This window comes from Microtus ochrogaster, chromosome 16 (genome assembly GCF_000317375.1).
Source record: "Microtus ochrogaster isolate Prairie Vole_2 chromosome 16, MicOch1.0, whole genome shotgun sequence".
Taxonomy (NCBI): domain Eukaryota; kingdom Metazoa; phylum Chordata; class Mammalia; order Rodentia; family Cricetidae; genus Microtus; species Microtus ochrogaster.
Window position 1 is genome coordinate 36,412,828 of NC_022018.1, and position 15,229 is coordinate 36,428,056.

The 15,229-nt window shown below is 41.7% G+C and overlaps 1 protein-coding gene across 1 annotated transcript in view; it reads right to left on the reverse strand.

Annotated features, from left to right (window-relative positions):
- Exoc2 (exocyst complex component 2) overlaps nt 1-15,229 on the reverse strand; it is a 136,262-nt gene that overhangs the window by 42,498 nt on the left and 78,535 nt on the right. Inside the window, exons 20-22 of the mRNA XM_013349120.2 lie at nt 14,630-14,696; nt 11,848-11,964; nt 979-1,120 (exon numbers count right to left, since the gene is read on the reverse strand). Coding sequence (XP_013204574.1) covers nt 979-1,120; nt 11,848-11,964; nt 14,630-14,696 — 326 coding nt within the window. The remainder of the gene's footprint in view (nt 1-978; nt 1,121-11,847; nt 11,965-14,629; nt 14,697-15,229) is intronic.

Genomic DNA, 15,229 nt, shown 5'->3' on the forward strand with positions numbered 1-15,229 from the left:
TGTATGAAAACACCACGTCCGGGACACTCATGTATGAAAACACAGATACACATGTATGAAAACACCACGTCCGGGACACTCATGTATGAAAACACCACATACGGGACACTCATGTATAAAAACACCACGTCCAGGACACTCATGTATGAAAACACCATGTCCAGGATACACATGTATCCACAGAGAAACCTTAGCCAACAACCAGTGGGGGACCTGCATCTAAGGACCCATGAGGAATGGAAGGTTAATATCAGCATGGCCACTCCCACAGAAACAGGAACTCATGTAATCCATAACAGTGTAGAAAAAGAAACAATTATTTTTTTAGTCAGAAAAATTATATGATGGCTCAGATCACGGCACATGTACATACACACACAGAGAAATTTAAAATATTTATTTGATTCAAAAAGCAACAGCTATTTTTAAAAGATCTAAAGTGACAGAAGCTGCTTTCAGCTATCCCACGAATTTCCCACTGGTACTCCACCCAGCCATCCTGTGTACTGCTTTTTTCCTCCCTGAATTACTGTAATAATCTTATTCCTGCACGCTTTCCTTCTACACTTTCAGCATCAACAATTAGATATTTCACAGGACTAAATATCTTTAATTTTTTTGCCAACACTCACAAGATCACAGAATAAAACTGTCAGTCCTTTTAGTATCTATGTGGAAAGGGAATATTGTAGGAAGACATTCTGCATCTTCAAGTCATCCATAATCCAAAGGTATAATTAATGATTCTCTGGAGGCAAAGAATAAGCTACTGAGTATTCACGAGGGAAAGTACACCGAATTCCACTATAAAACATAATTTAAACCAATAAGTAAATATAACAAATGTCATATCTTTGGTAAGAACAGGAAAGAATGAATATAAAGAAAAACTGTTCAACCACATCTTGGCTGAGAAGCCTATCTATATCTAGCACCCTAGATAGTATTTGGAGAAACTGAGAATGCTTGTAGACTTACCTGCTGGAGGCAGGCAGTCTTTCCAGTCAAAATAGCCTGCATATATCCCGGGTTCCAGGGATCCAACAATAGGATCTGCTTTTAGCTCAATGTAATTTTCAAAGAGTCGTTGGTCTAGTTCTTTCAGTGATGCCATGCTAACCTACAACACAAGAGAAAGAGTATAAGATGTCAATTGAGGAGCTAAGGAAAAATAATGCAAATAAATATTCAATATACTTTAAAAAGAACTTTTCTAGAAAGTTCAGGTTTCTAGCTTACCTACCTCAGCAATAAGGAGAACTATTAGCATGGCTATTTTACACAGTAAGAAAGAGTTTCCAACTATGGAGTACAGATTATGTTTTGGAATACTTTAAATATTCACTCTGTAGCCAGAGCAAACTGGCAGCATAAATACTAAACAGCCACTAACCTACAATACAAAGGGCACCAACTGCAGTGTGCCACATCAGTGCTGTCACTGGAAGGCATCCTGCTCTAATAACCTGCCTGAAAGTTGTGGGAATTCAGACTTAGCCATATGGATATGGTCTTCTCTGGGTATGTGACCAGGTAAGAACTGAGGGTGAGAGCTGGGCTCTGTCTCTGGGATGGTGAGGGAATTGGCAGAGCTACGGCTCCCCTGGCCTCCTCAAATCCCATGTCTGCATGACTGAGATGTGTCTCAGCGCTGAGAAGACTGAACTTATACTACTGTTATTCCACGGAGACACAAAGTACAGCTCTTGTTCTCTCGCAGTTTAAACAATAAAACAAAGATGTTACTGGAGAGTCCTGGTTTGAGTATTACAGAGGCCCAGATCCAGGTACAGTTCAGCACAGACCACCTGTAGCTCCTGCTGGCAGGAAGGGCAAAACAGACAGAGAGGCTACCATCAGCCTTACAGGAGTGGGCTTGGTTTCAATGGCACTCAAATGACTAAGATGTCATTTGACAGCAAAGGTGTGCTGGCTAGGGGCACTCTGTAGTGGAACATGGCAATCTTCTTTCACACTACTTACTCGAGGGACACACAGGCTTCTTGAACACTGGACTTGAACAAACTGACGAGAAAGTGGAACACACATCTAAGGAGTGCGCCTAATGGCAACCACAGTACCTACCAAGCAGCAATGAGAGCAACAGCAGGAACAGAGCACAACGAACGTCCTTTAGAAGGGGGTACAGTAGAACAGAGAACAGGATTTTATGGAGACAGGACATGTAATTTTCAAAGAGATTGAAGTGAAAGGCAAGTTGTCCTTCAAAGCACAAAGTAACATATACAGAAATCTAAGATTGAAGTTAGAAACAAGGAAGATGGTCCCAGGAGGCTGTATAGCACAAACCCACAGAAATTCAATGGGGGAGATATATGGTCAACAAAAAAAGAGTCAACAATCCAACAAGCAAAAGAAGGTATTTTCCTGGATTTTGAGCCGGAGTTTGAGCTATAGTAGATTGCGGATGACACTGTACATACCTAGGCGCACGTGATTAGAGTTCCCGGTTTTTAAGTGAATGCGAAGGGGTGAGACTCTCTCACGTTTTTAGAAGAAAGTAACGATATGTACAGAGAATCAAGGATCAGTGTGAGTTCTGAAATGCCATTCTCAAACCCGAGAGGTCACTGCAAATATCTCCAGCAGTAAAAGAACCCAACCTCGGAACCATGTCAATCCCGTAACTAAATCCACAAGACATACATTTGGTCATGAAAAGATACAGAGAACGTATCTTATGCATTTGTGAGAAAATGCACTAAACTGAAGTCAAAAAAATCAGTCTGGGAAAGATGAACTGTTGAGGAAAACAGTGGTAGAAAACGAAATCCAGGTCCCTTCCCAAAGTCCCCCATGCCTAATATCTACAAACATAAACCTAACAGACTAGAAGCATCCTAGAAAAGTGAAATGAGTTCTACATAAGTATTCTTTTCACAAAAGATTTTGTTTTATGTGCTTTACCTGCAAATATGTATGTGCACCACTTGTATGATGTGCCTGCAGAGGCCCAGAAGACGACATCAGATCCCCTGGAGCTACGGGTGGTTATGAGCTGCCATGTGGGTGCTAGGAACCAAGCCAGTGTTCTCTGTAAGAACAGCAAGTGGTCTTGACTGCAGAACTATCTGTCCAGCTCCAAAGATTCTTTAAAGTATTCTTAAAAGAGGGTACGGAATACAGTGCAGAGGTAGAGCCTTGCTTAGCATGTGCGAGGATTTGGTGATTGTTAGTAATGCCCCCTCCAAGTCCTCAAGAAGAAATTCTTAAGCAAAAGGAGATCGACAAGGAAAATGCAGCCTTATCTAAACCTATGTGGAGACTGGGCAGTAAGTAAATAACTTTGAACTACAGATATTTAAAGAGAGCAGTTGAAAAGAAGAAAAGCTTAGAATTAATGTTTTAACTCCTTCAAGCAGCTAATAAAATAGAAATTTAAAGTGTAAGGGAACCAATCCAGTTATTAAAGAAAACCATTAATGCCAAACATAGTATGTAGGTTTGTTGAAAAAAAAAGTGGGATGTAGTTCAGTGGTAGAACATTTGCCTACTATGTACAAGGTCCTGGGTTGAATACCTGGTACTGTAACAAACAAACAAACAAACAAACAAACAAAGAAACCCTAGGGGATGGGAGAGAAAGTGGGAAAGGAGGAAGGGGAACAAGGGATGAGAGAAAAGGAAGAAAGAGGAAAGTTCCCAGCAAGGCCAATCTGCAAATGAAGATGAGGCTGGGAGAGCACTGAGTGGGTAAAGAGACTGCCATGTATCCACTTAGAAAACCACTTGTGTAAAAGAGCCAGGCCACAATAGACAGTTGTGGTGACACAAACTTGTGATCTCCACACTGAGGAGGCAGACAGGCAGACACCTGAGATTACCAGCCAGGCAGCCTAGCCTGATCAGTGAGCAACAGTTCTTGGTAAGAGACTGCCTCAAAAAACCAACATGGACATTCATAAGGAATGACACATAAGGATGACACATGAGGACGACCCCTGACCTCTACATGCAAATGCATACAGACCATGCACACCTGCACACACACAAAGGAAGCTGCACACACGTGAACATGCACGCACACACTCCTGTACATTTACCCGTAAACAATGGAGAACAAGTGGCTGAGAACAGAACACCTATACTGGCAGGCTAGAGAGAAGGTGTCCCAGTTTCATTCCAGGAAGTCTGGTAATGTTGAGAAAGTAGACAAACTCAAAAGTCATTCGAGGCTACTATTTTAAAAAGCTTTGCACTTGCTACTTTTGTAGAGGACCAGAGTTCAATTTCCAGGACTTTCATTGGCTGGCTTACAACACCTGTAATTCCAACCCCAGGAGAGCTAATGCCCTCTTCTGGCCTCTGTGGGCACTTAAACATACCTGGTGCATGCATGCACGCACCACCATGTGTGCACGCAACATACACACACACATCTGGAGCGGGACAATTGTCTGTATTCTGTCAATTATATTTTAAATAAACGCTGATAGGTGAGTAGCCAGGCAGGAAGTATAGGCGGGACAACCAGACAGGAAGTAGAGGTAGGTCAATGAGAACAGTAGAATTCTGGGAAGAGGAAAGCTCTCTCTGCAGTCCTGGCCCAGCCACAGAAGAAGCAAAATGTGACTGCCTCGCTGACAAAGGTACTGAGCCATGTGACTAACACAGATAAGAAATATGGGTTAATATATGCTATAAAGAGTTAATAGGAAGCTGAGCTAATGGGCCAATCAGTTTTATGACTAATGTACACCTCTGTGTGATTTCTTTAGGACTTAACAATTGAGGGAACTGGGCAGGAAAGAAACCCCATCAACACACATTAGTAAGATAAATCTTCAAAACTTAATTTGGTAGAGCCAGGCATGGTGGCACATGCCTTTAATCCCAGCACTCAGGAGGCAAAGGCAGGTGTATCTCTGTGAGTTGGAGGCCAGTCTGATCTACTAAGCGAGTTCCAGGACAGCGAAGTTCCAGGACAAAGAAACCCTGTCTCAAAAAATCAAAAATATAAATCAATTTGTAACAAGAAACCAGCTGATAATAAGAGGGGTCGCTACTAACAGAAAAAAGCAAACTGGATGAAGCATGATGCAGGTCGATGACAGCCTAAGAGCTGGCCAGTAGGCTGCTTTCCCTTGCAGGGAGTCTCAGCGACTCACTAAACCTGGATGCTCAATACAGCTACACCTCAAATGCGTCTGCTTATAACCCACAGGACACCTGAGGATTAGGCTTCACTCCTGTGCTCCAGTCTCTCCCTCAGTGGCATAATCACACACCGTCACTGACCGGTTTAGCCCTCGCCCCATCGGAAGGATGGGAGGATGCGATGAACAACTACACGCCCAGTATTTTCACCACTAGTGTTCGAAATCATTCCACAGTTAGGTTAGCTGTTTCTCCTTCCTTCCTTCCTATCCCCAGAAAAACCAGGTTTCTAGAGATGAGAATTAACTGAAATATAATTCCAATGAACAGGACATTTCGGTGAAATCAGACACACGTGAAGATAGGATGAATGAGAGAACAGAAGAAATACCCCTAATTTTAGTACTGAGAATGAATGATGAGGATCAATGAACTCTGACAAAAGCTGAAGCACTGTGGAGAATGAAGTGAGGAAGTTTTGTGGTTGATGAGCTAATAAGAATGTACGGTTAAATACCAGCCATTGATGGGAAGGAAATATCACGAAATATGATGAAAAGGCCAGCGGTTCAGAGGGCAACAAGACTTTGTCAAGCTGACATTGGCTAAAGAAAAGCTATTCTATATAGTCAGGGAAAGCCACAGGCAAATGTTCTTTCAACAGAGCACAGGAAGCCGGTGCTGAGTGAGTGGCTGAAAGAACAAATGAACGAGAAAGATGGATAGATCAAATGAGTTGAGTGACAGCCCTCTAAAGTTAGGGAGACGGATGAAAGCCTCCACCAACATCAGCTAGGGCCATTTAGGTTTCATTCTTCAGGCAAGGAGATGTTCAAGAATATGGGACGGAGGAAGAACTGTGCAGTAGATTGGTTTCTGGATACTCTGTGAAAGATGAGCTGGGTATCAGAAAGAAAACAAAAAGGTGAGAAAAAAAATACATCTGCAGAACAGGTTCTTGAAACACCTGAGTCAGAGGAGCAGAAAGGCCAGACTCCAGACAGGAACAGCAGCTCAAGGGAGCAGAAGATGGTCCAGAAGAGCTGGGGCTTAGGGACAAGTGCTCAGCGTAGACTGTCACGGGGTACGCCGGCAAACAACTCCCATCAGTTTAAGAATAAATGCGTATGAGTTGAGGATGTGACTCAGCTGGTGGGATGCTTACCCCACATGCACTGGGTTCAGTCCCCAGCACTGCATAAAACTGGTTGATTTTATGGCTGTTGTAATCCCAACACTGGAAAGAGGAAGATCAGAAGGTCATCCCAACTACACAGGGACCTTGTTTCAAGAAAAAACAAACACCAACCACAAAAACAAATGAATAAGAAAAGGTAGTAAGTATACATAACAGAATACTACACAGCCTTAAAGAATAAAAGCCTGTCATTTGCAATGATAAGAATGAAAACAGAGGACTCTATATTTAGTGAGATAAGCCAGGCACAGGAAGACAAACACTGTGTGATCTCACCAACAGCTATCTTTCTAGTTCAGTTTCATAGACCCAAATCTGACAGTCCAGAAACCATGAAGTGGGGGTATGAGATAAGGAGAAACTGGATCAAAGGCACCAAGTTTCAGAGTCTGAAAGAATCTGGTTCAGGGACTACTGCATGAGGAGGGGGGGTACCTACCAATAAGCATTTTAGCTTTAAAATTACTCAGATAATACATTTTAATGTTCTCAACACAAAATATGGTTAATGAGTGCATGGAGATGCTAATTAAACTGAATCTATTATGTATACAGAGAACAAAACATTACCACTGTACAATTATACAATATGTATATGTACAATATACATAATTAGCATTTGCCATTTAAAACAGCTACATAATTTAATAAGGAAAAGGGTACAATTCACAGGTTCTAGCTGGCTGACCCAATAGTGACTGTCTATAACAGGAAAGACATTGAAAAAAAAAGGAAGGTGACTTTGGCTTGGGGATGCTCTGAAATCCCACTGGAAATGTCTAGTGAAGATGTGTGGTAGGAAATGGCAATCAAGTCTAGGGAGGAGGTGGAAGGTTCAAGCATTTGGGCATCACTGGCATTAATGGTGGACAAAGCTGTGGGCAGATCTCATCACCAAAGGAAACAGTACCAGAGTGATACGGAAGCAAAAGTCATGGTCAGAGTACACAAGTGTGATGGAGATGGTCAGAGAGAGATGCTTTCACCTGCTCAGATGAAAGTTTCTAACTTGAGACCCTCACACTCGACCCTGGAGAAGTAGCCATGGCACTCTCTTGTTCCTATCCCTTCATGGCTTTCGAAAGACAAAGGAGGCAATCCAGTCTCTCTGACCTCTGAAACCACGACCTGGGCCTGAACCTTTCATCTCCTTTTCTAAAAGCTTTTCGAAAGGCTGCACTGGGAAGCACGCTGTCAATGGTAGGCTCGTGACTTGACTAATGGATAGCTTTCTTTTCTTCTCTCCTCTCACGCCCACTCCCTCCTCCTTTCTCTCTTTTCCTACCCTCTCTTCCTACCCTCTCTCCTTCTCTCTTTTTTTTCATGGTACCATGGATGGAACTAGTAGGCAAGCAAGCCTACTCCACCACTGAGCCACATCCGCAGCCCCACTGTGGATTTACTCATGTTTGTATCTTTTTGCCTTCCCCACAAAGGGAAGGATGTGAGGCAGCTCAAGAGCATCAAACATTTGCTCAGTGTTTGGTAAGAGGGAACACATTTGTTTAACTTACTTGTCTATAGAACCTTAAACTCTAAGGTGAATTAATTACAAGTAACTTGTATAAAAATAGTTTCTTAACAAAACTTAAGGTACTCTGATAAAGAAATGGGAAAGCTAAATCAAGCATAGACACAGATAATACAATAGGAAGGAAAAAAAGCTGCATTCATTTCCATCAATACATTCAAATGGACACAAACTTAAAATATCTAACAAGTATACTCAATTAAACTAAAAATAATGAACTAATGTAAAAGTAATAAACTAATAAACTATGTAATAATAGCACATATGGCTCAAGAAATAGAAAATACTTTAAATTGGTGGCTGGATATAAAGGCTCTTCTCTGGATTTGTGACGAAAACAAACTGTCCCCTTCACCCTCCTGAGTGGAGTTTCTGAAGTTAGGAGCATTTAATACCAGACTTGATCAATGTCTGCATTCTCAAGTCAGGGAGACTCTGTAATTATACAAATGCTAAATCAGATGTTTTTCTTACCACTGATTCAGGCTAAGCAGCATGCAACAGATGCAAAAAAAAAACGTCCCTAGAATTACATCAGTATAGCAGCCACAATAAAGTAACATGTTAGGCTTATTAGCCACGTAGCTCTCATGTTCTCACCAAATACTCCTGAGGAATTTGATCTGTGTCACATCTAGTCTCTGTCCTCAGAACAAAGCTCTCTGTCTCCCTTGGTCTCTAGATACTTCCCAGCTGTCTCTTCTATCATATAGTTAATAAAAATGTTAAAGTATTCATTTCTAAAAAGAAAAGGCATGCAAATTAAAATACATTAATGGATATTTTTACGAATGAAAATTAAGAACTATGCTGGGAAATGATGATTAAAACATAATGCAGCTATCGCCCCCAAAGCAACCTGGCTATTACTAGGAGCCTGCAAATCTTAGGGTCCCATGTGAAGTCAGTGAGGGGAGCTGACTGGGTGTGGGGTAGTGATGTGATATGGATCTGCTAGGTATGGGAAGGTGATTAGGAAAGGGTTTAGGTTTACTGTTGGGGGGCAACTGGACACGTTGGAAGTACTCTGTCTTATGAATAACAATAAACACTTTGTTTAGTACATTAAAGATGATTCTTACTTTTATTTCTCCTCAAACATTTTGCTAGGCTTTTCACAAACAGAAAAAGATGGGTGAGAAGGCACAGAGCACTTGTTGTCTGTGACCAAAAGGTAGAGGCCTGAGTGCTCCTCAAGGGAGGCTGTAAGGTGGAACCTTACAGGGTAAGAGGACTTTTATATTCTTATCTAATGGACCACCACTCAGTGTCACTCAAGGTTAAATTGTCACACATTAGTCAATTTTCATTTCCTTGGGGGTCTATCATAAGACCAGTTCCATTCTCGGCCTTAGTATATAATATGGGGCTGGAAGCGCTCAGGACATGGAATCAAAGACTAATTTTCAAGTCCCTGCTACATTCCAGTGAAGTTCACACGCTCTGCACTTATGCCCCCATGAAAATCACAGAACTAAAACATCATCCTCACTTATTTCTCAGAGATTCTACTTTAAATAAAATTACATATTGAGGGACTAGGGAGATGGCTAGTTTGGCTGGTGTTCTGTGTATAATCATGAGTAACTATGCTTGACTCTCTGCTACAATGGTGTGTACCTATAACCCAAGACTTCATGGCCAACTAGCCTTGCCAAATTGGTGAGGTCTAAGTTCAATGAGAAAGCCTGCCTCAAAAGATAAGGAAGAAAACAGAGGCAGACCCCTGATGTTGGCCTCTGGCCTACAAAGACAGCCTCCACCCGCCCCCGTACACATCAACACATATATATGAAAAATGACATAAAATACAATTGTATCTTTGAAAATCATCCTACCCACAAATGTAATTGATCATTAAATTTTAATAGTCCTAAAAAACATGGCAATGCATATGCTATTTTTATATTAAATCGACTCTATTTTGAAGGTAAAAACAAAATGAAGGGCCAGAGAGATGACACAGCTGGTAAAAGGTGCTGGCTGCCAAGCCCGATGACCTGAATTCAATCCCTGGGATCCATACTGTGGAAGGAGAGAAACAGCTTCCACATGTTGTCCTTTGACCTCCATGAATGCCATGACATGTGCAACATAATACATTTTTAAAAAGAAACAAGATAATTAAATAATTATTAATCGAGAAACAATATGAAAGGAATTTTAGAAATGGTTGTTTTTAGGCTTCTACTGGCAGAGTACCAATAAGGAAGAAAATGGGAAGGGAAAAGGAAAGGCAGCAGGAAAGAGGAAGAGAGAGGAGGAAGGAGTGGGAGAGCTTCCCTGCCCTGCCGCACATCTCATGGGAGGAACGGAGAGAAGCCTGGCACCCAGTGACAGAGAGAGAGGGAGGGAGGGAGGGAGGGAGGGAGGGAGGGAGGGACGGGGGGGGGGGCGCTTCCAAAGAGCACAGCGGCAGGAGTAAACACAGAAACAGGAGAGACAGCTGTCCATCGTGACCTGCCCTATGATTTTCTTGGCAGACATCTAGAGTTATGTCATTGGAAAAGGAACTATGAAAAATAAGGGCTGCGAGGGAGCTTTTTTCCTTCAGAGCAAGTGGGTTTTACTCGTTTGACAGCATGGAAATAAGAGCTTCAGCACACAGTATTGTAGGCAGGTGCGCTGTGGCCCAAACCACTTTATTCATTTCAGCCACAACTGAATAATTTCAAGACATTCAAGAAATAATTTTTAAAAATATAATGCTAAAGTGGATAAAAAGCCTGTTGCTTATTCTAAGCTGTCCCCAGGTTCTCATATTATCTTCTTCTGTGATTTAGACAAAGACAGGAAAAGATACCGAAAACCTTCCTTTATGTCAGTTTCGCTCTGCTTCTTAATAGTGTAAACAGAGGCAACATAATTTCTGCTTATTACTTCACAAAAACAGAGAATCAAACTCTGCTTCTAACCTATGCAACTCTTGATCACTTCTCACACTTTAATGATAAAGTTCTGCATAATGAATAAAGATAGAGTGCCTACTTTCCACAGATCTTGCAATTATGAACATAAAAAATTTCTGGAACTAAACTAGACATTTGGCCCCCAAGCCTAAGTCACAGCACTTATCAGCAGGATGATTAATCTTTACGAAAAGGCAGGAAAACAAGACAGAGCCACCCACTCTGACATTTTCATTCTTAAAAAAAAAAAACAAAAAAACCCAAGCTAGTTTATGAACTGGAAGCATCATTTATAAAAAGTAGATCGTCCACTGAGAGTCAGCGCTGATGACATGATTAATAAGATGGTTATCTTTCTTGTTTTCTTCGCTGAGAAAAGTGTCCTGGCATTAGACAGTTGGCTCAGTTTTACCTAGAAATCTGATAAACTTTGCTCAGGAACTAGCAATCTTTATAACAAGGTACTTCATTTTTTCCTTTTCTGCTTATTTGAAAAACTATAAACAAGAGAGTGAACATTCTAAATCACGAAACCGGCTCCACTGATCTGCACACTTTGCCTACATCCAGCAGGCGGAGCACAAAGCATATAAGAGTTCTGGTTAAGCCAGGAAGGAAGAGGCCAGAGGCTAGGGAGCAGGATGTGTACTGTGTGCAAAGGCAGGGCTTGACTCCCAGGGAGATAAAGAGGGGAGGGACAGGCTAGATTAGCAAGAAGAGGTCTCTGTGCAGTCAGGACCAGGGTTGATGTCAGCAGTACCTAAAGGCTTAATCCCAAAAGGAGTCAAATGGAAAGACTCTGAAAGATTTAGGCTTGCTGTTTCTCTCTCCTAATTGTCTTGCCTGACTTTTGAACAACTTTGACAGGATTAAGCAAACCACTTCAACCATGAGAAAGCTTTGCTCCAGAGAAAAGCAGTGTTACATTAACAATTCAAGGCAAGGAAGGAAACCATTCCTCTGATGGATGGGTCTGGTAAGAAGAATGAACATGGGGGCCTGGGGAACCAGAGCGAAGGGGAGGCCAGGAGGTGCTGAGAAAATAGTGTGGAAAAGCAGTGTACTTGACTACTGAATACCAAAGCACTTACCTGTGTTATTTTTTCTATTCCCTGGAAGTTGTGCTTTTCAAAATGCTCTGCTATGTTTAGGAAGGTGTGACGTTCTAAATAGCAGCAATTGCTCAGGACTATCAAAAGTCGCTGCTCCTAAAATTCAAACAAGTCATTAGCAGTTTACATTGACAACGCCGGAGAATGCAGAAGATGACCCTGATCATACATTAAGTGTAGTGATAGGCTTCTGCCCTTTAACATCAATACCAAATGCCCGGATTTTCTTGGCTGTTTATTTCCTAACACACAGAAAAACATAATCCAATTCCACTAATTGTTGATTATTCCATTTACACTGAAGAGTTGAAAAGAGACTTGGAGTACAGCCCAGCAGTGAGTTGTTCTCCTGAAAGGGCAAGGCTCTGGGTTCTACATCCAATATCCCCCCAAAAAAGAGTCAAATGTTTTCTTTAATATTTTATGTACACAAAAGGCCACCCAAACTGATATTATAAATAACTATATAAAATATAGAAACTATTAGAAAATGATTTATGAATCTTTCACAACTTAAGAACATTTTAATATCATATTATCTATCTGAAGGGCTCCTTGTTCCTTCAAAAAGCTCCTGCCTGTGGGGGCCTGTGGGAACGTTTCCTATATCCAGGAAGAGGCTCCTTCCAATGGGGAGTGAGTGTCTCCAAGGACACTTCCCCTTTCCCCTCCCCAGAAAGACAAGGAACAGGGAAAAGAGCTTCTTGCTGTTATATTTTTCAAGGTTTTACCTACCTAAATAATCTCCAAAAATTATTAGACGGCAATTACAATGCTATGAATACAATGGGCTTTTCACAGTTCAGAAGAACTATATCTGTAAACAAAATTCTAGGAATGGCCCTGCTGCTGCTGTGGTTCACTTCAGGGCAGCCCCAATCTGTGTTCCTGCAGGTGCGAGGTATTCTCTGGAATGGTGACTCAGCCAGGGCCTTCAGTCAAGATCCTTGACCAAAACTAAGGCAAAACCACTTTCCAGGCACAGTTCTTACCCACAGTTGGCTACTTTTTCTGTGTACAATCATAGTAACTTAGAGTTAAGTACTCCAGGGGAGAAAATGCAAAAAAATATAGCTTCCTATTCTTTGAGGCATCTGGACCAAGGGATAAACCAGAGTCTCTAAAGTCAATAGCCAAGCAAATCTATCTTCTAGTACTTAAACATTTTCTCACTTCCTTATTACAATTCCCTGTCTTTATTTCCAGCACAATGCTGCCTACGTACCACCAGATTTGGTTACAAACAAACATAAATAAAAGATTACAGAACCATTAAAGTGACCCAGACAACCAAAGGTGGTGGTCCTGAATTAACTTTTAGTTGGGAAATGTAATATAAAAAGGCCAGGTGACTCTCTCCTCCAGCTGAGCAAGATGCCCAAAGGAAAGAAGGCCAAGGGGAAGAAGGTGGTCCCAGCCCCTGCTGTCCCGAAGAAACAGGAGGTCTAAAAAGTGGTGAATCTTTAGTTTGAGAAAGTCTAAGAACTTTGGTACTGGGCGGGGCATCCGGCCCAAAAGAGATCTCAAAGGCTTCATCAAATGGCCCAGCTACATGAGGCTGCAATGGCAAAGGGCCATCCTCTCTAAGCTGCTCAAAGTACCTCCTGCCATTAACCAGTTCACCCAGGCCCTGAACTGGCAAATCGTTACTTAGCTGTTAAGTTTGTCCAGAGCTACAGGGCACAGACAAAGCAGGAGAAGAAGCAAGGCTGATGGCTCACGCTGAGATGAAAGCTGTTGGCAAAGGTGATGTATCAACTCAGAGACCACCTGTCCTTCTAGCAGGGGGGGGGGGGAGCTCAATACAGTCACCACCTTGGTAGAGAACAAGAAGGCTCAGCTGGTGGTGATTGCCCACTGATGCAGGCTGCATTGAGCTACTGGTCTTCCTACCTGCCCTGTGTTGAAGATGGGGTTCCCCTACAGCATCCACAAGGGAAAAGCCAAGCTAAGTGGCTGGTACACAGGAAAATATGTACCACTGATGCCTTCACACAGGTTAACTTGGAAAACAAGGATGCTCTGGCTAAACTGGTGGAAGCTATTAGGGCAAATTACAATGACAGGTAAGATGAGATCCACCGCCACTGGGTCCTCCTAAAAGATGAAGAAAGCAAAAGCATAGTTGGGCCAGATGGTTGGTAGGGTCTTAGTTTCAAAGGCCTTTTCCTCCAGCCCCATCCCTTCTACCCCACTTTCTTCCCAGATTCACAAGGAAAGGCCGGCTTCAATCCACTCTGCGGTTTCCCATAGCTCTTGCCACCTGTCCTAGTTGACCCCAACACATGCGAGGTTATCTGGGAAGAAAAACCTCAACAGAGAACTGAGTAAATGCCTTCATTAGATAGCCTGTGGGAATTTGGTTTGGCTTTGTCATATAACCTATGTTCAAACAAAACAGGAGAGTTGTAGAAATAAAGTAGCGAAAAGTGGGGTTTGTCAGGCTGAAGGGGCAAATGACACAATGGAAATGCCGTGCCTCTGCCCCTCCCAGGCCATCCAGGCAACTCTGCAGCACCCGCAAACAACCAGGGCACCTTTAACACTCAAGAGGCAGCGGACACGCTGGGCCTTTTCATGTTTAACTCCAGGGAAAGATCTTTTTTGGTGTGATACACACACACATATTTACACAACATAATGTAGTCCCACAGCAAAGTGCAGTGTCTACAGAGGCCATCTTACATGACTTAGGCTGATTACCACAGCCACAACCTTTAACATGACACACTTTACTTTCTGTGTTTGGCATTTTACTTACTGAAGTCAAACTGAAGTCTTCATGGATGCTTCCAAACAAATCAGGAGACGAGACATCCACAGAAAGACTGAATGTAGAAGAGGCAAGAAAACAGTCACAATTAAAACTACACTGACTTCAAATGTTTTGATAAAAACAGCTGTACAACTTCCAGAATGTCTTCTTTATATTTAATATATATAAGGAAGCACTATGGACTTATTTCTTATCCAGGGCTACATAAAACTTCTATGGGAAAAGTCTCAATACTCAAGTGACTGTATTAAATTAAAAAACAAATTACCAAATGGTCAAATGTCAAATAATAGTCATATAATTAAAGTGTTTTTAACTATTAGAATTTCCAGGGGAAAGTTCGAAACTCATTTTCACAGTGACCTACTTACAGGTGAGCTAAGTTAGTTGATCACTCATAAGCAATCAAAACCATTAAAAAGTGAAAAGCGAGAGCAGGGTAACTCACTCATTAATTTACTGATTTAGCAGAATCAGAAGAAATACCTTAGCAAATTTTTTCTTTAAACTTGACTGACTTGAATTTATATGGAAGTCTAATATGATAAATATAAAATAATACTTCAAAACAGCAATAATAAAAAC